At 31.4% G+C, this 23145-nt stretch overlaps 1 protein-coding gene across 3 annotated transcripts; it reads left to right on the top strand.

Annotated features, from left to right (window-relative positions):
* The first annotated feature begins 14566 nt into the window (after positions 1 to 14566).
* On the top strand, positions 14567 to 22671 carry LOC8280756 (probable acetyl-CoA acetyltransferase, cytosolic 2). Of its 3 annotated transcripts, none has more exons than XM_002522830.4 (16): positions 14569 to 14866; positions 14947 to 15007; positions 15128 to 15226; positions 15317 to 15490; positions 15591 to 15696; positions 16640 to 16778; positions 17526 to 17603; positions 17691 to 17756; positions 18215 to 18300; positions 19680 to 19779; positions 19869 to 19979; positions 20065 to 20106; positions 20254 to 20340; positions 20664 to 20767; positions 22172 to 22294; positions 22386 to 22671. In XM_002522830.4, exons 2-14 carry the CDS (start codon positions 14977 to 14979, stop codon positions 20751 to 20753), a joined length of 1209 nt encoding a protein of 402 aa, XP_002522876.1. In that variant the 5' UTR covers positions 14569 to 14866; positions 14947 to 14976; the 3' UTR covers positions 20754 to 20767; positions 22172 to 22294; positions 22386 to 22671. The 3 variants fall into 3 exon arrangements, with proteins under 3 accessions (XP_048225577.1, XP_002522876.1, XP_015577103.1); XM_015721617.3 differs by having other exon boundaries at positions 14570 to 14866; positions 20664 to 20749; XM_048369620.1 differs by lacking the exons at positions 22172 to 22294; positions 22386 to 22671 and adding an exon at positions 21971 to 22162 and having other exon boundaries at positions 14567 to 14866; positions 20664 to 20749.
* The last annotated feature ends 474 nt before the right edge of the window (positions 22672 to 23145 follow it).

Below are 23145 nucleotides of genomic sequence, written 5' to 3'. Positions count from 1 at the left end.
GAAAAAAATGCTACTGCTATCCAAATAGATTTATTGGATAGCAAAAGTGGGGAGACCCTCTCGGTTTTGAAGAGGATCATATTCGTAAACTAGAGAGTTCGAAAGTCAGATGTCTAAAAATTTATGATCCACCAGACTCTGAAATAAACCTATAGATAAGGTATGAATCTATATATCTTGAAAAGTAAATTATAAGCATTTTAAAAAGGATTGAAAATATTCTTAAGATTGATTTATCATTTTCTCTAAGTTTTGAACTTGAACATTGTGTCCGATGCTATTTCAGTAGTCTTCACATGTATCAAGTCGCATGTGTTCACTCATGCATCATATAATTTTCATGTTAGTGGAATGTTGGTCGGTTAGTGTCGGATATAATGATGTAAGTTTTAAACAAAAAGCGATAATAAAAAGTATACTAAAATATATTTTACTAAGAATTATTAAAGTACTTTGAATGGTTCGAATAAGACTTGCAATGGATCAAAGTTCTCTGTATGGATTACATTCGAACAATAGTTAGTTGACGCCTGAGGCGTCACAATAAACTGTATGGTAATCGCGATTTTTATCTTAGCATTTCTATATTAATCAATGAGAAAATGATTCCCGCTGAATTTATTAAGAAAGGATATACAACTTTAATAAGATTGCAAATGAAAATTTTAAAAAAAAATTTAGATAGTCTTATTGTCACATTCTAACTAGAAAACTTATGTTTAACATAAAAAATATATATATTTTATTCGTCAATCGGGACAATAAAAATATCATTGGACACATAAAATTTTCACCATAACCAATTATAATATTTTTCATGTTTTCTCTAATAAAGAAAATAACTTTTTAGTTTGTCTTTAAAACATCTTATTTACTTAAGTTATTTTTTTGATATTAAAATGATAAGTATATTTATTTTATGAAATACAATATTCATATTAATTTTATATTATCTTTTCAAAATATTTTAATTTTTTTATTTTATCTGTTCAATATGATTCATAATATGAAGTAATATTTTCAATCCATTTCATAAAATAGAGTAATTATTTTTTTTTAATTAAAATTATTTAGAAACTTATTTTTATATTTTAATAATAGTTATTCTTAAAGATGTTTAGAAATTATTAAAAGGACTAACAAATAAGAACTTTGAAAATAATAATCATAAAAGTAAATTAGAGAGGAAAGGTTAATATAAAAAAATAAAACTAAATTTGAGAAGTATTTTATATGGTATTTCATTGATTTTGTATAACTTGATAACTTTTTATTATGAGTAAAATAGTATTTTAAATTTAAATATTTTTATTTTTATCTTGTCTTAACAAAATAGAGTGTGCAATAACGCCACCGGTTGCAACTATGCAAAAGTTACCGTTAGAGTACTATTCAGATAGGCTTCTCGTGGTCATTATTATTTTTTCACTTCTTAATGTTTTTTCTTCGTCTCTTTTTGGTACACATTTTAGTACTCTATGATCATTAATCGTCTATAATTGAAAATAATAATTTTTAGTAGTATATATATATTGGTCTTCTTACATCATGTTTCCTATTATGTTTAATGATCTTTTTCACCATTTACATTTTTCATATCTTATCAAAGTTTTATTATATATCCATTGAATATGACTGTGCACGAGTTTATAATTAATTATTTTATTCGAATAATGATCTATTTTTAATAAAATAATTATTAGCTGAGCTATACTTTCTTTACCTAAAATTAAGTTTTTAATCATTTTTTTCAATTTATATATGAGTTATCTTTTTGCTCAAAGTTACAATTGCCTTTTATCAACCCGAACAATAATCTTCCCTTTTTATTTTGGAAAACTCTGTGAAAATTGATTTATGTATCATGATTTTGGTGTATATAACACAATAATAGCAAGAGAAATTAATTTAAGATCTGATGTGAATAATAGATAGATAGAGTAATTTTAAATCTAACCAGAGAGCAAAAGGGAAAGAAAAATTAAGGATGATTTGTTAATGTAAGAGCTTCACCATAAATCATGTAGTCATTATTTTTAGATGCTTATCCAGAGGATATAATCTGGTACAACTTTTCAGAATTATATGTGATTTATCTTTTTAAAAACGTACATTCATCTTAAAAGAGATTTGAAATTGATTATTTTGATTATATTAATATTTTAATAGCATTTCTGTGAAACTTAAATTAATGCTCTCTTAGATTTAATTTTATATAATAATTAATTCTCTTTATTAAATTTTTTTATCAGCCAATCTAGTCAAAAGACACAATTTATAAATTAAAAAATCTAATCTTTAAATTTAATAAGAAATATGAAAGAGAACACAAATTATTTTGGTAACTCAATTTCAACTAGGTATTAATTTTAGCTTGATGAATGAGCCACTTAAAACCTTTTAAAATTAAAAGTGTTTGACATTTTTATTGGAAAATAACTGATAATTTTTCAGTAAAATAGTCGACAGCTATATGGCTTCAATTTACAACAACACAAATTTGAAACTTCTCACCAACTCTTAATTTTAATATAAATAAACTAAATTAACCTTTTATTATTTAGTTAATCTTATTTACTATTCTTTTACTTTTAATTTAAAATAACTTAATTTGAATTTCTTTTACAAATAAATAAACAACAATTTAAAGTATTTCTTAAATCCCTTAAAAATACTAATTTAATATTAAAATAAAATAATTGTTATTTTTTTATAAAATTATTTTATAAGAATAAGTAATGTTGCACTTTAATAAAAAGGAAAAAAATAATTAAATTAATGTCTACGTTATTAAAAATATAAACGACAACAACTATAGATAATTTTATCAAACACAATTATCAATAAGCTATTAACTGCAAACTACCAATTATTGGCGATAGCTTAGTCAAACAGATCATAATCACCGTTCAATGTTTTGAACAACAGGGAGCCACTATGCCTTTTTGCTTTCCCTTTTCTTTTTTCCGTAAACTTCTTTTTCTTGTTAAGAATTTTTTAGTTTGTTTATAAAATATTTTATTTACTTAAATTTTTTTTATATTAAAATGATAAATATATTTATTTTATGCAATACAATATTCATATTAATTTATATTATCCTTTTAAAATATTTTTATTTTTTATTTTATCTGTTCAATATGATTCATAACATGAAATAATATTTTCATTCCATTCCATAAAATAGAGTAATTATTTCTTTCTTTATTTTAATTAAAATTATTTAGAAACTTTTTTTATATTTTAATAATAGCTACAAATTGACTAACATGGATTGACGTGTTTACTGTTCGAATTTGATTTGCACCCAACTCTAACTTTGATCTATATGATTACGCATTTGATATTTTTAACTAAATTAACATAATTTAAGTAGAAATATAGAATAAATACTTATATCATATTAAAATAGTAATAATATTTGCTAATAGTTCTTTTTCCTAATTTCTTCTAATAATGATCTGAGGTGATTAATATAAATACAAAAACTAAAATAGTAATTAATTATTTATAAAAAAATATTTTAAACTAAATTGTGAGCAGTTCAAGCATGTATTATAAAATAACAATTTTAAGATTCTAGAATTAGATTGAATTATACTTAATGATTGAAAACTCTAATGGAATTGAACTTTTAGAAGTACACTTATCTTCAATGAATTATTAATATAATTTATTTTTAAATTAAATTAATAATGACTAAATTAAGTCAATTAACTACATACTTAATAAGACCATATCAGTAACCTCATTTGTTCCTCTCCTTTTCGCACCACTATATATATTATTATAAGTATGTTTCAAATTGTCTTTTAAATAAACTTAATCAATGGAGCACCATAAAAGAGGAAATGTCATAATTGAATAAATCATGGAGGGAGGATGTATTTTATTGCTATTATTCATTGAATCGTAAGAATCTAAAAGTGAGACAATTTGGAAAACGATTTTAACATATAAGGATTTGAAAAATACATTCTATATATTGATGGCAGTGTTTTAGATAACAATTTTGTAAATAATATTGATTTCAAAAGCAAACAATGGTATCAGAACTAATCATATTGTATCGGACCAAATCAACCACTGCTCCTATGTTTTAAAATAACTCTTATTTGAATATGTAAATTTAGGATATAAAAATTATTTAAGATATTAAATTTACAAACAAAAAGTAAAACTAAATTGTTATATTCTAACTTATTCATGCAAGAATACATGCATATCTATGCCATATTTCGCTTTTATTCTCCTATTAAATGAAAACTATTATCTTAATAATTATATAATAAAATATATCTCCAATATAGTAAAAGAAAGTGGATCCTCTACATATGTTGCCACCTCAAGTAACATCCCACAATCAATCCATTACTATTTACTTAGTCCATCCATCCTAATTGGAAAACATAAATCTACTAACAACTATTTATCATTAAAAAAAATTAATTCATATAATATCTTCCTCTTCCAAATTTTATTATTATAAAGAAATATCAATCTAATTTTAAGTACAAAAGAAATTAAATTTAAGGATTTAACTTATCTAAAATTCTTAAATATTAAAGTATAGCCTACTGCAATTAAACTCGAATTATTTAATAATTTTTTTGTAAAACAATCATTTAAAATAACTATTATTTATTATTAAATGATAAAATTTAAATTATTATAAATTTCTTCTATGAGTACACCCTAGACCCATCAATATCCCTAACACTATATTATTTAAAACCTCTTTGAGCATCCACACAACCGTGACACAATAATTATTATTTGAAGTCTCCCTAACCAATTACAAATAATTCACCGATAACCAATCATATTATTTTACACTCGCAATCACCATACAGTTTACTATGACGTCTCGAGTGCCGAATGCCATCTATACAGAGAACTTTGATCCATCGAGTCTTGTCCAAACCATTCAATATACTTTAATAATTCTCAGTAAAATATATTTTAGTATACTTTTCATTTTCGCTTTGTTTAAAACTTACAGCATTATGTCTGAGGCCGACCGTCCGATATGCTACTCAACGTATTTAACATGAAACTTATATGATGCATGAGTGAACACGTGCGACTCGATGTATGTGAAGTGTACTGAAAGACTATCAAACACAACGCTAAAGTTTAAAATTTTATGAAAATGATAAAACCATTTCTAAAATAGTTTCAATCTTTTTTAAAATGTTTATAATACTTTTGAAAATTTATAAGTTCATTTCGAAGTCTCGTGGATGATAATTCTTTGAACATCTGACTTTCGAGCCCTCTAGATCCACTAAGAATATCATCCTCCAATAAACTGAGAGGGTCCCCACTTTTGCTGTCAAATCAGTCTATTTGGATAGTAGCAGTATTTTTTCCTGACGACTGATTAACATCATAATAAAGGTACAAACACAGACAATCACATTAACATCAATAAACAACAAGCAACACTAATCAAAATAACAATAGCAAAGCACTTGTAGATTAATATTACTTGTCAAGCATGTGCCTATTTCCAAATATTACCCCATCGTCAAGGAGGTTCTAACTCAATCTCATTATGCAGTTAAAATCTACTTTTTCACATAATGCATGCACGTATATCATCTTAATTACTAAGTCTCATTGTGACAGCCTGGCCTAGAGAAGTGGTCCGACGAGGCGGGAAGTGGACGTCAAGGCAAAGATAGGATGCCTGAACAAGGAGTGGCTTCTGATAGGCTTCTAGGATGGCAACACTCTAAGGTACGGGGGTACATGAATGAAACGAATTGCACATTGAAATAGGATGGGGAATGATTGATAAGATATATGTAGAGAGTTGGAACTAATCACATGAGGCATTTTTTGGTTGTTTGGCTATGGAGTTGTAGGAACTCCAAAGTTAAACGTGCTTGGTTTAGAGAAATCCCAAGATGGGGGACCTCTTGGAAAGTTCTCGAACCCGCCAAAGGGACAAAACTGTAAGGCCAATGGAAGCCAAAGCGGACAATATCTCATGTGATTTACTTTTGAGTCATTACAAATGGTATTAGAGCAGGACCCCTATAGTAGATGTATGGTTCAAGGACGAACTAGGCGGAAGCTAATGGGCATTTGATAGCCTGGCCTGAAGAAATGGTTTGACGAGGGCAGGAAGTGGACGCCGAGGCAAAGATAGGATGCCTAGACAAGGAGCGGCTTCTGGTAGGCTTTTAGGATGGCAACACTCTAAGGTACGGGGGTACATGAATGAAACGAATTGCACATTGAAATAGGATAGGGAATGATTGATAAGATATATGTAGAGAGTTGGAACTAATCACATGAGGCATTTTTTGGTTGTTTGGCTATGGAGTTGTAGGAACTCCAAAGTTAAACGTGCTTGGTTTAGAGAAATCCCAAGATGGGGGACCTCTTGGGAAGTTCTCAAACCCGCCAAAGGGACAAAACTGTAAGGCCAATGGAGGCCAAAGCGGACAATATCTCATGTGATTTACTTTTGAGTCGTTACAAATGGTATTAGAGCAGGACCCCTATAGTAGATGTATGGTTCAAGGACGAACTAGGCGGAATCTAATAGGCATTTGATAGCCTGGCCTGAAGAAATGGTTTGACGAGGGCAGGAAGTGGACGCCGAGGCAAAGATAGGATGCCTAGACAATGAGCGGCTTCTAGTAGGCTTCTAGGATGGCAACACTCTAAGGTACGGGGGTACATGAATGAATCGAATTGCATATTAAAATGGGGTGGGGAATGGTTGATAACATATTTGTAAAGAGTTGGAACTAATCACATGAGGTGCTTTTTGATTGTTTGGCTGTGGAGTTGTAGGAACTCCAAAGTTAAACGTGCTTAATTTAGAGAAATTCTAGGATGGAGGACCTCTTGGAAAGTTCTCGAACCCACCAAAGGGACAAAACTGTAAGGCCAGTGGGGGCCAAAGCAGAAAATATCTCATGTGATCTAGTTCCGGGTCATTACACTCATCAATCTCATTCGTATTTAAACGCATGTTTATTGCAAAGGGGAGAGGAGAAAATGCATATACGTACATATATGTATAATATACTACTCATAGTAAGACGCTCCAAAACTAAGCTCCATCCGTTGCGCTTAATGACTCCGGGTTATCTAATAACAAATATACAAATTAGAGTTTATAAATTTTATATTTCTAATTAACAATTATCAGATTATGTTACAAATAATTCAATTCAAACATCAAACAAAAAAATTAAGATAACCCAACATGACTTTTGAAGTAACTCCGCCATGCAACTTAATAAAATTAAAGATTAGCTACTAACCCTATCATGGAATTATTTAGAGATGTGGTAGAGGTACTAACTTTAGAAATTGAAATTAAAATAGTGAACAAAATTAAAAAATTAAAAAGTTATATTTAGCTCAAGAATAACCTTAAAACAACTTAATTTTTCAAGTATTAGCTTCTAACTGATCATCAATTCTTCAATTAAAACTTTAAATAAAGAGCCTCATCACTTGTTGTCACGACCCCACCCGTGGGCCCGTGACTGGCACTAGGGAATGGGTAGGCTTAAGGCCACCGAAACCCGTAGTAAGCCTGACACTCACTGATTTAAACAAATCTCATCTCAAATTAATATTATTAAAACCAAAAATTATCTTAATAGCTACATTCTACATAAATACTTCGGTCTGCCAGAAAAACTAGGCGAGACCAGAAGGTCAGAAAATTTACAACTGATACATTTACTATTACTACTGCGGAGAATCTAAGATTTACCAATTTACATACCAAATCAAATACATCACCCGATGATGAAGGAGTCGGATTCTTGAACAAGAGTCATGGAGAACTAAATACGAATCGAAAAAAATATAAATGGGAGGCCCTCCGCCCTAGAGTGAGTTAAAATCAAATAATCTAGGGACTATTGCTTCTTCTCAGAAAACATAGATTATTCAAATCATACTATAATCATACCCTACTATTTCCTTCACATAAAATATTAATCATTCGAATCAAAATATCAACCATGCACGTAAATACAAATCACATTATAATCAAATACCATAATAAATAAATAAATAAAAATATATATTTACTTTTCACGGGACGAGTGGCTCAGGTAGAACCCTAAATCCCAAAATCTAGTAGCCATTCGACTCTCTTAATCCAATAAGACTGGCGCCCCGAGAGCAATGCTCGACCAGGGACCTTACCTCCAGTCTGGTCACTTAAGTATCCAAATAAGAAATCTAGTAGCCATTCGGCTCTCTTAATCCAATAAGATTGGCGCCCCGAGAGCAATGCTTGACCGGGGACCTTACCTCCGGTCAGTCACTTAAGTATCCAAATAAGCCATACCGAGAGCAATGCTCGACCGGGACCTTACCTCCGGCAATTTACACAATCAGCCCGGAGAGCCATGCTCGATCGGGGCAAACCCATGAAAATCTTATTACATGTCCATGATCATTACCGGTGTACACGGTCTGATGTAACCCATCGGACGGCATGTTCTACAAGCCACATTTTCCAATTCGCAATCATCACATATAATAAATATCATTATCCGATGAACTCATCCAACACATATCGGAAATAAAGATTAAATATTTAAGATAAAACAACGTGCAATTTGTGAGAGGAAAAATAATAACGTTTGTCTTATTATAACATACTAATAATAATATTTATATTATTTCAAATATTAATAATCAAGTGAAATCATTTATTTTGCGATACTAATAATCATATTAAGCACAAATTCTAAATAGCATATTAAAATCGGACTAGCAATAGCAAAGATTAAATGACTTTAACTCACAGGGATTGGGCGACCTCCTAGCTCGCTCCGGTGCCTCGGTAGGAGCGAGCCGAATGCATGAACGGATCATCTAATCACGGAAAACAATTTATCAATACCGAGACAATCCATCATTAATCCTGTGTCTGACTCCTGGAATTGTGACTCGCCTAAGAATCTCGACTCGGAGAATTCTACCGAAAATCCGTGAGAACCTCCCCTACAACACGAACATTACCCCCCGTAAAAAGCGGGTCCAGGACCTGCCGGAAGAACACTTCAAATACTTAACGATTCAAACAATAGGAGTCGGGTCCCCGAACTTCACTATTTCCGACTCCGCCACACAAAGACAAAATACGACTATGGCAGTAAACTGACAGACAAATATTTTGACTCACAAAAATCATCAAATACTCAATATAATCCAATAGACACAAATTTAAAATCAAGGATTTCTAAGATCAACGGCCGGAGAAATTACCGAGATAGCCCCGGCCACGGGAGTCCGATCGACGATCCGAACACACCAACGAACTCACAACGACGTCGCGATGACGATCCCTCGCCCGATTTTCCGATCCGACACCCGATCATCCGGGAGAGATTTGCGGACGATCTCGACCGTCGATTCGCAAACGAAGCCCGATCGCCACGAAACCAGTGCCATCGCGAAGCTTGGTGAGGAGAGTCGGGATACGTCCTCCGATCGTCCATCCTCCGGCCGGATCTCGCCGAAAAAACCCAAAATGCCGGCCGCCACCATTTTCTCTCTCCACCGGATCTTCCGCTTCCCAAACCACCACGCCGACACCGGCCGCCAAAACAAAGCTGAGGCCGAGAGGAGTCGATTGGCACCAAGATCGGCCGACCACCGACGCGGAAGCGCAAGACGGCCGAAGCTTCTCGGCCATCTTCCTCCTCGCCATTGGTCATTGGCTGCCGCCCCTGACGCCATTGCCACCGCGCCCGGACGGCCCCGACAGCTGTGCCTCCTTCCTCCGCTACCTCTTTCTCCCCCGACATCTCTCTTCCTCCCTTCTTCTTCCCCGATTTTTTCCCTTCAATATCGACATTTGACCCCTGAACTTTTCCTTATTGCAATTTGGTCCCTCAACTTTCTTAATTACTTACAATTTCATCCTGCAGAACTCCAATTTAACCCCCAAACTTCTTTTTAGCCTTTCAATTAAGCCCCTAACTATTTAATTTGGGCCAAATCCGAATTATTGAAAATATACAATTACAAAAATACCCCTGACCGACATATTTATTTACGAAAATACCAAACTCACAAATTTCCATTAAAACCCCATAAAAATAAAATTATACTTTTAATCCTTATTCCAAAATAATCCTCCAATTAAATCCTACACACAATTAAATTAAATAATCAATTTCCAACTTAAAATTTAATACTACTAATCAATTATAATACCAATTCTCCCAAAATTCTTTTATAAAAACATCCTTTATAATTTCTTCCAAAATTTTCCAATATATAATTTTTACTTATATAAATATGCATTTGGAAAAAAAAAAATAATAATAATAATTTGAATAACCAAAATATAATCATTTCTCAAATAGTTTACTTGAATAAAAATAAAGCTAAAATTACTTAAATAAAAACTTACTATTAAATATATAAAAAAAAAATTCCGGGTGTTATAACTTGTGCCGACGCATACCTTATATTCTTCGAGCTTCAATCTTCAAGCACAAATCTTTTTAACAAGCTTTAACTTCCAATCCAGTCATAATAGCTAATGAACAAAAAGTTAGTATCTTAAGCTAGTTTAAAAAGTGGCTAGGAGAGCAACTTAACTCTTCAAGTTGATAGCTTCCAACTCATGATCAGTTATTCAACTAAAACTCTAAACAAAGAGCTTCATCACTTATGCCGATGCGAACCTTATGTGCTTCAAGCTCCAATCTTTAAGCACAGACCATGTCTAACAAGCTTCAGCTTACAATTCAGTCATAATAGCCAATGAAGAAAAAGTTAGTATCTTAAGCTAGTTTAAAAAGTGGCTAGGAGACCAAGTGAATTGGACTTTAACAAAGAAGTCTTCTTATAAACATATGCAAAGAGATAATAATTAAAGGAAGGTAATGGTGATTTGTAAAAATTGTAAAAAATATGTAGAGAGAGAAAAATTAGGATATAAATGATTACTTGAGATATTAAATTTACAAACAAAAGGTAAAATTAAATTGTTATATTCTAACTTACTCACGCAAGAGTACATGCATATTCATGTCATATTTCATTTTTATCCTCCTATTAAATGAAAACTATTATCCTAATAATTGTAAAATAAAATATATCTTCGATATAATAAAAGAAAGTATCTTCTACATATGTTGCCACCTCAAGTAACATTCCACTATCAATCTATTACTCTTTACTTAATCCATCAATCCTAATTGGGAAATATAAATCCACTAATGACCATTTATTATTAAAAAATTTCATTCATTTTTATCATCATAACTATTTTAGCTTTATATGCTAAAAAGAAATTATTCCAAGCCCATATCTGAAGTTCTAGTTTGAACCTAACAGATTCTATACTAATACTGCAAATGAAACCATTGGCAGAAATAATTGTTTCTTTTATATTTCATTCTGTCCTTTGTTTTGATTTGCTGGCTTCTCTCACCCGACCCTAGTTAATGTGAAGTTAAATGATATTTATAAGAACTTAAGGTCAATTTCGTATCAGTTTTTTAGATGCTATTTCTAAGTTGAACATCAATTTTAACTAATTTTTAAGTCATCAAGAATTTATTCAATGATGCCTTATGAATAGTTGTTTAACGAATCAATTCAAAAAATCATATTTTATTTACAACTTTTCGGGATCTTAAAAGTACTTAATTGTTATGGGTGAATTTGAGAGATTGATATTTTATTTTTATTTATTTTCCTTATCAAATAAAAGAACAAAATAAATTAATACAACAAGCTAGGAATGACTAGGTGATTAATGGAACAACAAACAGTGATGAAGCTAAAAAGTCTATCTGGTGGAGGTCAAAACTAGTTTTTCTTTTTTTCAATTATATTTTAAAACTTTGGAAAAAGGATAATATACATTTTTTATGAAATTGTTTTTGGTGCTAAAGCTAAAATCAAATAAAAAATTTAAAGAAAACATCAAGAATTTTTGAAAGTTAAGGGGCTATAGCAGTCTATAGTGATGGACGTTCTTTTTAAAATTCTTAAAGAGTTTATAAGAGACTTAGTTACGTAGCTCGCGATCTGCTGCTGAATGCATTTATTTAGCTCTGTTTATATATAAATATTTTTAATTTTTTTCAATTAACTCTTTTATATATAAACATTGATGCGATGTAGTAGAACACTGCAAATAAAGTAAGTATGCAAATACAAAAAAACACATATTAGTAAATATAATAATATTTGAACTACTTAATATTTAGAATGTAAATAGTATATAATAAATTTAAAGAATATACTATTTCTTACCGAACCGAAAATAAATAAAACTTAAAATAAAAAATGAAAAACATGATTATAGTTATATGGTCCGCCGAGCATTTTGATTCTTGCATTCATTCACAAAAAAGCTGTTAAAAAAAACAAATAGTTATTACCAACCGTTTTCCAAAATTAAGATTTCACCAACACTAAATGGGAGAAGGCGGTGTTAGGTGTGAAACATCAGTAACGGCTAGGGTTTCTATGAATGTAAATCAGTATAGGCAGTAGAGAAGAAAAAAACGAAGGAAGGAGTAGAAGGATTTAGGTTTTCTTTTGGCAGGTGAAGGGTTCAGGCATTTAGGGCATGAAACTGGCCTTTGTCTTGGGGAAGTGTATAAAATGGTAGTGTTTTATTCCAGGGAAGGGGTTGTTTAGTCTTTTCCTGGTACCAATGTAATGACCTTAAGGTCTTTTTAAACGGTGCAATTTGTTAGTATATTTGGTGGGTATTTCGGTCATTAGTGTTACACCCACTTCTTTATTTGATTGCATCCAAGGCGACACCGTTTTAGTTTTTGTAGGGACTGTGAATCCCAGACGCCGAAAATAACATCATCTCCTACTAAGTTGCATCTTGTTGGCCGTAGAAAGACAAAGTAACCCACTAACAAAGGGTGCCGTTTTGTTGTGGTGTGTGGTGCTGCTGTGTTGGGCAAGAGTAATTTCATCAGTTCAAATCAATTGAATTTGCAGTTTTCATCATTATAGTATTTTTATTATATAGTATATAGATTACATTTTGAAAAACGTTTCGAACTCTTTTAACTATATGTCGGAAGCAGGTGAAAGAGATAATAAAGAGAGAAAGGGTGGAAGGACAAAGTGAGAGAATGATTGTAATCTTTTCTTATTTAAAAAACAAGAGAAAAAAAATTGAAAAATTGTAAAAGTGGTCATTTGGGTCCACTGACATACAATAAACTTAATTTGGAGAGAAAGGAAAGAGAATTTTATTACAACAATTATTCTCAAATATGCATATTTACTCGATAAACTATATTCTTTTACTTAAAGATTTTAGGTCTAATTAAAAATTAAATTCTGAATTTTATATTTTTTAATAATTTTATTTAATTATTTTAAAATATTAAGGGATAAATTTTAAAAAATAACCTTATAATTTGACATTTTTATATTTGAGAAACAAATATATTATTCGTTTCAAAGAAGTAACATGTATTTTCTTATTTTAGCATTTTTTAGATATATTCAATATTTTTTTATATTTTAGATTATAAATATTATTAAAAATATAAATATTTAATAAAATAAATATTTTTAATTAATTTAGCATCCAATTAGATATTTTATGATAATAAGAAATTGATAAAATATTTTTAATTTTAATCAAATTTAAAAATAATTTTTTAAAATAAAATTTTAATATATTTATGGAATTTTTGATGTATTGATAAATGCCACATTGCTTATAAAATTATAATTTAATAATAATTCATATTAAATATATGTAAAATTATGTGAAAAATAATAAAAATATAAATATGTACTTAAAAAATACTAAGAAAATAAAACATGTGATACTTCTTTGATGTAAAATATATTTCCGTCCCTCAAATGTAAAAGCATCAAACTATACGATAGTTTTTAAACTTTATCCAATTTTAAAATAAATACTCATTCTTTTGATTTATTTTAAAAATATTTTCAGATAACAATTTTTAAAATTTCAAACTAAAAAAAATGATATAAGATCAATTATGGTTACTAAAAGAATTATAATTATGAACAAAAAAAATAATTTATCCTAAACTTAATAATATGACCATTAAAAATATCATACATTTTTATATATTTTACATTTAAATATAACAAATTTTATATTGACTCGCTAATTTTTATGCTAGTAAATAGAATTGACTTGCAACGTTATTTATTTCGTTATAAAATTTTAAAAATGTTATTGAGAAGTATTTTTAAAAATAAGATATTTAATTTTAAAATTTTAAAATAATTAAATAAAATTATTAAAAAGTGTAAAATTTAGAATTTATTTAGTAATTACATCTAAATTTTATATAAAATGAACATATTTATAATTTTAAATTTAAAGATTTACTTTTATTGTAATTTATTTAAATATAATTAAATTCTATTCTATTTGATTTTCTTCCAACTCAGTTTTCACTTATTTCCAAATAAAAACATTGAAAACTAGTCTTTTCTCTCTTCTCTCCTCTAATCTTTTTCCTCTCGCTGTTCTTTCCCACGCACTTCTTTACTATTTGCTTTTTCCAAATAAAATAAAAATAAGACTATGTAATCCATATGGGAAGGCGGCAGTAAAATGAAACAAATTTGGCAAACTCTTCCATGCTGTAACGAACTTATCCATTTTACCTGACCCAGTGGGAAAAGCAATCAAGAGAAACAGCTACAGAGAGAGAGAGAGAGCTACGCATTCCAATGCCTGATCATGATATGATTGATGACGTTATTAGTCTTATTACATATTTATTCAAATCAACCTCTCCAATTCTTGTCTCCTGTGCTAATATAAGAACCCAGTTGGGTTAACGACGTGCGAAAATTCTCCTTCAATTTTTCTACACTAAAAATTCAGGTAATCAACTTTGTTTTTCCTCAATTCCTATCTATCTTTCCATTTCTGATGATCCTTTTGTTTGTTTTTGATTTTGACAGCTTTATTTCAATATAAAGAAAACATCTAATATGGCTCCTACTGATTCTTTAAAGCCTCGAGGTCCTTTCTTCTTCTTCTTCTATTCAATCTCAATTATCCATGATTATTCCCAAAACACCTGCTTTTTTATTAATCTTTGTGTTTTTCTTTAAAGAAAAGTTGTTGGTTTGTTGAGTGCAGATGTTTGCATAGTGGGTGTTGCTCGTACTCCTATGGGTGGCTTTCTTGGTTCCCTTTCTTCTCTTTCAGCTACAAAGCTTGGCTCAATTGCTATTCATTGTAATAGAAATACAAAATCTTTATTGTCATCTATTTATTTATATATATATGAACTTCGATTGTTATGTTTTTCTCTTATGCAAATTTTAGGTGCTCTTGAAAGGGCAAGAGTTGATCCATCACTTGTGGAAGAGGTTTTCTTTGGTAATGTTCTTAGTGCAAATTTAGGACAAGCTCCTGCAAGGCAGGCTGCCTTAGGTGCTGGTATACCTAATTCAGTGATTTGTACTACCATTAATAAAGTTTGTGCATCTGGGATGAAAGGTAGACTCGTTATCTTTTGGAGGATGTCGTTGTTGTATTCAACAATAGTCTGATGGTGTTATCAAGATAAACAGTGATGATATTTTTAATTCTTTCTCAGCGACAATGCTTGCTGCACAGACAATTCAAGCAGGCATCAATGATATTGTTGTGGCTGGTGGGATGGAAAGCATGTCTAATGCCCCCAAGTATCTTGCAGAAGCAAGGTTTGCATTTCTGTTGTTAGTTGCACGTTGAATTATATTCCAATGGTGTTAGAAGTTTAATTGCACTTTTAAGAGGGGCTCCTTGTGAATGCTAAGCTTACATGTTAATTTCAACTAGGTTCTACTTGGAAGTTGATTGTGGTTATAATGGTCAGGCCCGTTAATCTGTGTCTCAAATCCATCTTTTTGCACATATGAATAGTAATACTCCAATTCCATTTTTTGTTACTTCAAGTTTACTTGTTCTCTGAATGGTATTAAATCCACCTTCGCACACTTCATAAGAGATTAAGTCCACCTTTTTTTTTTTTTTTCCTTTTCTACATTTTCCTTCCTTTTTCAAGTCCATGCTTTTTGCGATTCATCTCAGGTCAAATCTACTCTTTGTGTTCTGGCACATATAATCATGTCCATCTTGCATTTTCATTTCATGTTATCCATTCTTTTGTTTTGGTACCTTAAATGCGATCAAGCTCACAACTTTTTCCTTCAAGGACACTCTTCCGTGAACAGAAACAAGTTCACCTTTTCAGTTTCAAGCTCTTCTTATGCGGTATTTTGAGATTAAATGTGGTTTGCTTTTTTCATTCTCTGAATGCACTCTAAGAATGATTTATTAATTGGCTCCAGCCTGCCCTTTCTCTAACAAGGAGTTGTCTCGGGTTAATCACATATGATATTTCTTCTTTAGCTATGTTACTGTTCACTCCTAATCATAAAAAAAAGCTCTCTGAGTTTGAGTAAGAAGAGGTTTTCATTTTTTGTACAAGCTGTATTTCTTATATAGTGATTTGGTAATGTTTGTAGCATTGCTGCTTCATGGTTGCTGTTATAATATAATGCGCTAGCTAGATGCTTTTGGATATTTTAAATTGTAGTGCTTCGAGTTCATTTTATAGTAAGAACTATTCCATGGTCCATTCTTATCCTGTTCTCGAAACAGAAATGGTTCTCGGCTTGGACATGATACTATAATAGATGGCATGCTCAAGGATGGCCTGTGGGATGTTTATAATGACTTTGGAATGGGAGTTTGTGCAGAACTATGTGCCGATCGGCATACGATAACAAGAGAAGAGCAGGTATTGTTGGTTGCATTTCATATAGATGTTCTTTTGACATCTTTTGACCTGTTGATATGCATAACTTCCACATCTACTGTGAAATTGCTAAGTACGTCCATGTCTACATTTGTAATATTCCTTCTATCATGGTCACAGGCAATTTCATAATGCCGATCTGTGTTATGATTCACTCGGTGTTCTTTCTTTCTTGTTATATGAGTCGAGGTCAACAGTATAATCTTTAAAAATTCTACCTCAACTGAAAAATGAAAAATCAGATTTTCAAGAAGTTTGATTCCTACTCAGTATTTGCTTATTATGATATCTTAACAGGTGATTGCAACTGCTCACAATAGTAGTAGGAATACAATAACTTGGTATCTTCTTAAAGATTTTCCATAGACTCAAATTTTTTTGAGTTTATTAGCTCTGAGGGCCTGTGTTCTTAATCTTTTCCTCACTTTTGCCCTTCTTTCACTCTGTTGCTACCATTCCCTTGGTACTACTCTGAGCTTCTGAAACAGCCGTTCAATCTCTCTCTCTCTTTATCTTTTTTCACTATAATCAGCTCTAATTTAAACCGTTAGTCCTACTCATCCTTCTTAAATTTTCTTCCCTAAATCTCATGATGGCTCAACATGAAAGTTTTGTATGCTGATGGCTTAACCTGTTCTACATCATTAAATATCCATTGCTCTTTACATTTTCTTGTATACATGTACCTTGGTAAATTTTTGATGTTTTTTTTGTCTACCAATTCTACAGGATTCTTATGCCATTCGGAGCTTTGAGCGCGGAATTTCTGCACAAAATGATGGTCTTTTTTCATGGGAAATAGTTCCAGTATGATTTTATCTTGATTAGATGTGGAGGAAATCATTGCTTTTGTGTAATTTTGGCATTAATCTCTTAAATATTTTTGCATGCTAGGTTGAAGTTTCTGGTGGACGAGGGAGATTATCAACCATCATTGATAAGGATGAAGGCTTAGGAAAGGTAAAGAGACATCCAGACCATATTTAATTCTGAAATTATCTCTGCATAACTGAATATCTAGTAATGCAGAGGAGACCTCAAAGTTGTGTGAACTGTTATTATACACCGCTTTCTTTCCAAAAACAAAGCTATTTGCTTTTACGAATCAATAAATTTGTTTCTGTGACAATTATACAAATTTATAAAGACAAACAATACTATTATCTTAAATGTTAATTGGGTCTAGACCCTGAAGGCTACCAGTTCCCTTTGTGCCAACATGGCTTCAGATTATTGTATTGTCATATTTACTTAGGCTAAAATATATTCACATTTCTTCTCCCTACTCGAATAATTCGGACAGTTAATGTTTTATTTATGTATCATTTATATTTGATCAAGTAAATAAAATTTTATGACTTTTTAAATTTTTTCTAGCTGAAAGTCCATTTTGTTTTTCTTTCTTATTTAACTACTAGTTTGATGCTGCAAAACTGAGGAAGCTTAGACCGAGTTTCAAAGAGAAGGATGGCTCTGTTACTGCTGGAAATGCTTCTAGCATAAGGTTCTTCTCTTTCTCTCTCTCTCTCTCTCTCTGTCTCTCTATCTCTCTCTGTTATCATTGTGCATCTAGAGATGAAAAAAACTTTTGTGTTTATCAGCCTGTATGTTAATTTATGCATTCTGCTGGACCGGCTTCTTGTCTCTTGTCCTTGGACAATATCACCATTATGAGCAAAATGATCAGCAAATTGTACTAAGCATTTTATGAGTGGTATTCCACTTTTTCTCTACCTTCCTTAATAAGAAAGGAATTGTTTGTTTGAGAAAAGAATGAGAAAATCAGTAAAAAGATAGGAGTATGAGGATTCTTTCTCAAAATAACACAAATTGCTAAGTGACAAAGATAGAAATTTGATAAACTAATCTCTCTAGTACACCAGATTTTCGCAAGAGAAAGACCTTTAGAACAGGGAAAAGAAATATAACCCTCAATTCTAGAAAGGGCAGGAGTTAATTTTTGCAATTTTAGCATGCTCTTCTTTCAATGATACCAAAGAAATGTAGCCTAATATCACAAGCTTCAAGTGTCTTTATAGACCGGCATGTGCCACAATTGGAAGACCTAGCCAACTGATGTTTACTGATTAGTCGTGACAGGACTCTTAGTATCAGCATATCTAAAATGGGATGCAGATTTAGAAACAAATCATATGATTTTGTTTCTTGCTCTCCCTTAGCAGAGGAAAAGGGGGTCATCTATCTGCCTAGTTTTGTTGGATTTCTACCAATACAATTGACACAAATTCTACGAATCTCTTGGTGGATAAGGCCAATGACTCAGCAGCAGTGTGGAGTTGAGTTTCTCATCTGATGGATCTGATCTATATTCAGTTGGGAATACATAGCAAAAGGTTTGAAGAAGTAACACACATAAGAGTATATAATAGAACTATCCTTCTATATTCTGTTCACATTAGTGAAGCACTGGATATGTAGTGCATGTATTGCGAGTCATACTACCATCCTCTTCCAATGACATAGGAGAATCCAATATCTACGAGAAAACACTGAGGACTTTTGAAATAAAGACAGAACACAAAGTGAAATGTGTATTAAGATTATAAGGTGTCTTCTAAAGAGAAGGCAATCTTCTCTTACTGTGGAAATTCTAAGCAAAAAGGCTAATTCTGTTATACACATTATTAACTTGGCATGTTACAGGCAATTTTTTTATCTGTAATTCTGCTTGTTGTTTTTGGAATTTGCCACTGGTCTGAGATTTTTATGGATATGAGTCTGTGGCGATACATTTGTTTGTGAATCAATATATCATTAAAATAGGGTATATTCTTTCAAGTTCATGGCACAACCAGATACACATAATGGACTCTGTAAATACCATCATCAATTTAACTTGCTGGTAAAGCTATTTGTTGACAGTGATGGTGCAGCTGCGTTAGTTTTGGTGAGTGGAGAAATGGCAATTAAGCTTGGGTTGCAAGTGATTGCTAGAATAAAAGGATATGGTGATGCTGCTCAGGTAGTTTAAAGAATGGTACCTATATTTTCTTGATTTTGCAGAGAAGAATTTTGGATAACTTTATTGCTAAAACAGCATTTCATGGACAGGCCCCTGAGTTATTTACAACTGCACCTGCTCTTGCAATACCCAAAGCTATTTCAAATGCTGGTTTGGACAAATCCCAGATTGATTACTATGAAATAAATGAAGCATTTTCTGTAAGAAACTGTGCTCTTAGATTTATCGTCAGTTTCTTATTTGAGTTGTATTTGTTGGCTAACTCTGCTAAAATCTTCTTTTCAGGTGGTGGCTCTTGCTAATCAAAAGCTACTTGGTCTTAATCCTGTGAGTCATTCGATTCTTTGTTTATTGTCATTGTGCTTTGATTCGTGAAGTTGGGTTGTACTTTAGCTGTTCTATTCACTTGTCATCTCATGCTTTCACTGTTTAATTTGTTGAAATGTTATTAGCTTATTGGGCTTACTATTGCAGGAAAAAGTAAATGCTCATGGTGGTGCTGTATCTTTGGGACATCCATTAGGATGCAGTGGGGCTCGTATCTTGGTCACATTGTTAGGGGTAATTTACAGAGGCTGCTTTTATGTTTACTGCATTGGTGGCCTTTGTTTTCCTATAATTTCTCTAAATACTGGTGTTTTCTTTCTCTCTCCTCACTTACAGATGTGAAGTAGTGTTCTACTTTTCTTGTTATTAGGCTGACCCACAACAGTCTTCTATTTATCTTATTATTAGACTGACCCCTTCCCTTTGCCGCTCAAAGTTAAAACCATCTGTTGAAAGAGTCCAGCTGCTTTAATAGATGGGAGACCCATAAACATTGATTTGCGATTCTTATTTTTTGGAGCACCAACGTTAACATGTGGTTAATTATTATCTTGCAGGTACTTAGACATAAAAATGGTAAGTATGGGGTTGCTGGAATCTGCAATGGAGGAGGAGGGGCATCTGCCCTTGTTCTTGAGCTCATGTAAGCGCTCTACACTTGGTAAGGCTTATGTATAATGCAGTTGTATGTTACTGTGCTTTGATGAAATCAGATGACTCGCATTGCTATATAAAGCTTAGAAATTATGCGAATACAACTAGCTAAATAAAAAATTAACAGTACAAAGAATCAGGAAATCAGTCCCAAGCATCCAGGAAATTAGCATTTAGGAATCCGGGCAAAAGTGGGTGGCTACTCTAAACTAGGAAAGACATATTACACTTGTACATAAATTTCTAAAATAAAAGCATTAAATCTTTGCAGACAGATCTGTAATTAACAACAGTTACTTCATATTGATTGTGCCTTAAGTTGGAACTTCCTTGCACAGGTAGCTTCTGAGTTTCTTTAGTTAATTTCAGGACTTCTTGAGCATATGTGGTTAGCCTTAATTGATAAGTCATCAGTTTGGTTTGATCCTGTAGGTTTTAAAGCTCGACTGCTCGAGTAGACTTAATTCAAGTATTTGTTCTAAACATCTGAACTGTGTCTTTGACACCAAAATTGCATTTTATGATGAAGTGTGTTAACAAAATAATATCCATGTACCTTGTGAAATTTAAATATGACATGACTATATTAAAATGTTTCTCCTGCTTTCAAGAAGTAGCTGGCAGTAGAGTGTAATCCAGCTGAGTGGAGTCAATAGTGAATTACTTACACCTGACTTGACTCGGAAACTTGAGGTTTGAAACTTAAATCGAACTTCACTGAACTAGATATGCCATGTGAGATTCTCAAGCTCAAGCTTTACTCCACTCTGTGCAATTAAAACTTTGCCAAATTTGATTTGAAGCTCGAGTAAACTCCAACGAGTCTAGTTTGAACTTGAATTGGCATTTAAATCCTTTAGATTTATGGTATTATAAATTATTATTAGAATATATAGACTATTTGTAAATGTATAATGAAACAAAATACTCTGTGATGCTTGCAAGCTACTTGAGTTGAGTAATTTGACTCGTTACTTGAGTTACTCAAGCTCGATCTTGACTCTAATGAAGTTGAGCTGAAGCTCTCTACACCCTCAGTTAGTGGCTTATTTCTCAAGAAATATAAACCTAAGTGATGTAAAATGGGACCATATAGGCTCAGTTCAAGGAAAATAAAACAAGTAAAATCAGGAGCATTGTGCATGTTAGACATTTGGTTTGGATGTGTTTTGTTGTGTTTTGGTTGATGATACCTAATAGCTTATTCCAGAACCAGCAACAAGATAGAAGTTTAGATGTTTTGATTCTGCCAATCCATTTTTCAAAATCTCGGCATTGGGTCTTAGGATGCACCCTGTTAAAGATTTTGATCTTCCGTAAATGCAAGCGTCACCAATATCAGAAGTTAAAAAGAGAAACATGCTCCCCTTGCTGATTATCGAGTGATTATGGAACAACTTTCATTTTGCAGGTCAGTAGCAACAATAGGACCTTCATTGTTATGAAATACTCTCGCATCAGGTCATTGTTGTGAAATTGTCAATTTCTTATCCATGTTACCTGAATAAAGGAATCTGTATTTTACCATACTAAGGTAAGCAATCATCTGTTAGCTGCGAACCTTTTCAGCTTGTTTGTCAATCTGATATTCTGGATCTAATTCTTGATTGTTTATTGAAACATAGGTCCAAGCTATATACAACTTATCAGAGACTTTGCATGATGAGGATATGAACACAAGAATTGCAATATCAATGTGTATTGAGTACCCTTTTATACACGCGCGCACACACACTCCCACACATATATATATATTACCATCATGTTCATGGATATGATATAAAGAGCAAAGAAGATAGAGATGTTTCTAAAGAAGCACTTAGGATGATCAATGTCTCAATTCCTTGTCATTACACATTTAGTTTGTTGTCAGGAACCAAATGAATAAATAGTTAATTTCATTTCCAATGACTACAGAATTCTGCTGAAAGTTTAAACTGCCCAGGGGCCTTATGCTTGTTAAGTGGCATGCCTGCAATGAATAGTTTTACATTTAGAGACTGAACGATTTGCGTTTTCCATTGCACCATTGAAATTATGTATTACTAGTATCTGGTATGTAACGGCAATTATAAAATTAATGATAGTTATAAAATTAAGTTGATAAATATAATTTAATAAATTTATTAATATCTATTAATTTATAATATTTTAAAAAATTATAGTTAATTAATTATTTTAATTTTTTTAATTTTTTAAGATTTTATATTATTAGAATAATATAAAAATTATTTTAATAATATCTCTTAATTAATTTTAGTATTTTATAAATTGATACTATCAATATAATATTAATTATTTTTTAAAATTTGAAATTTATTATATAATTAAAAAATTAATTTATTATTAGATATAGTATTAAAAATATAATTTAAGATGTTATTT

This window comes from Ricinus communis, chromosome 10 (assembly GCF_019578655.1).
Source record: "Ricinus communis isolate WT05 ecotype wild-type chromosome 10, ASM1957865v1, whole genome shotgun sequence".
In the NCBI taxonomy this organism is placed as follows: domain Eukaryota; kingdom Viridiplantae; phylum Streptophyta; class Magnoliopsida; order Malpighiales; family Euphorbiaceae; genus Ricinus; species Ricinus communis.
Note: the sequence above shows the minus strand (reverse complement) of the source record. Positions and strands in the feature narration are given on the sequence as shown.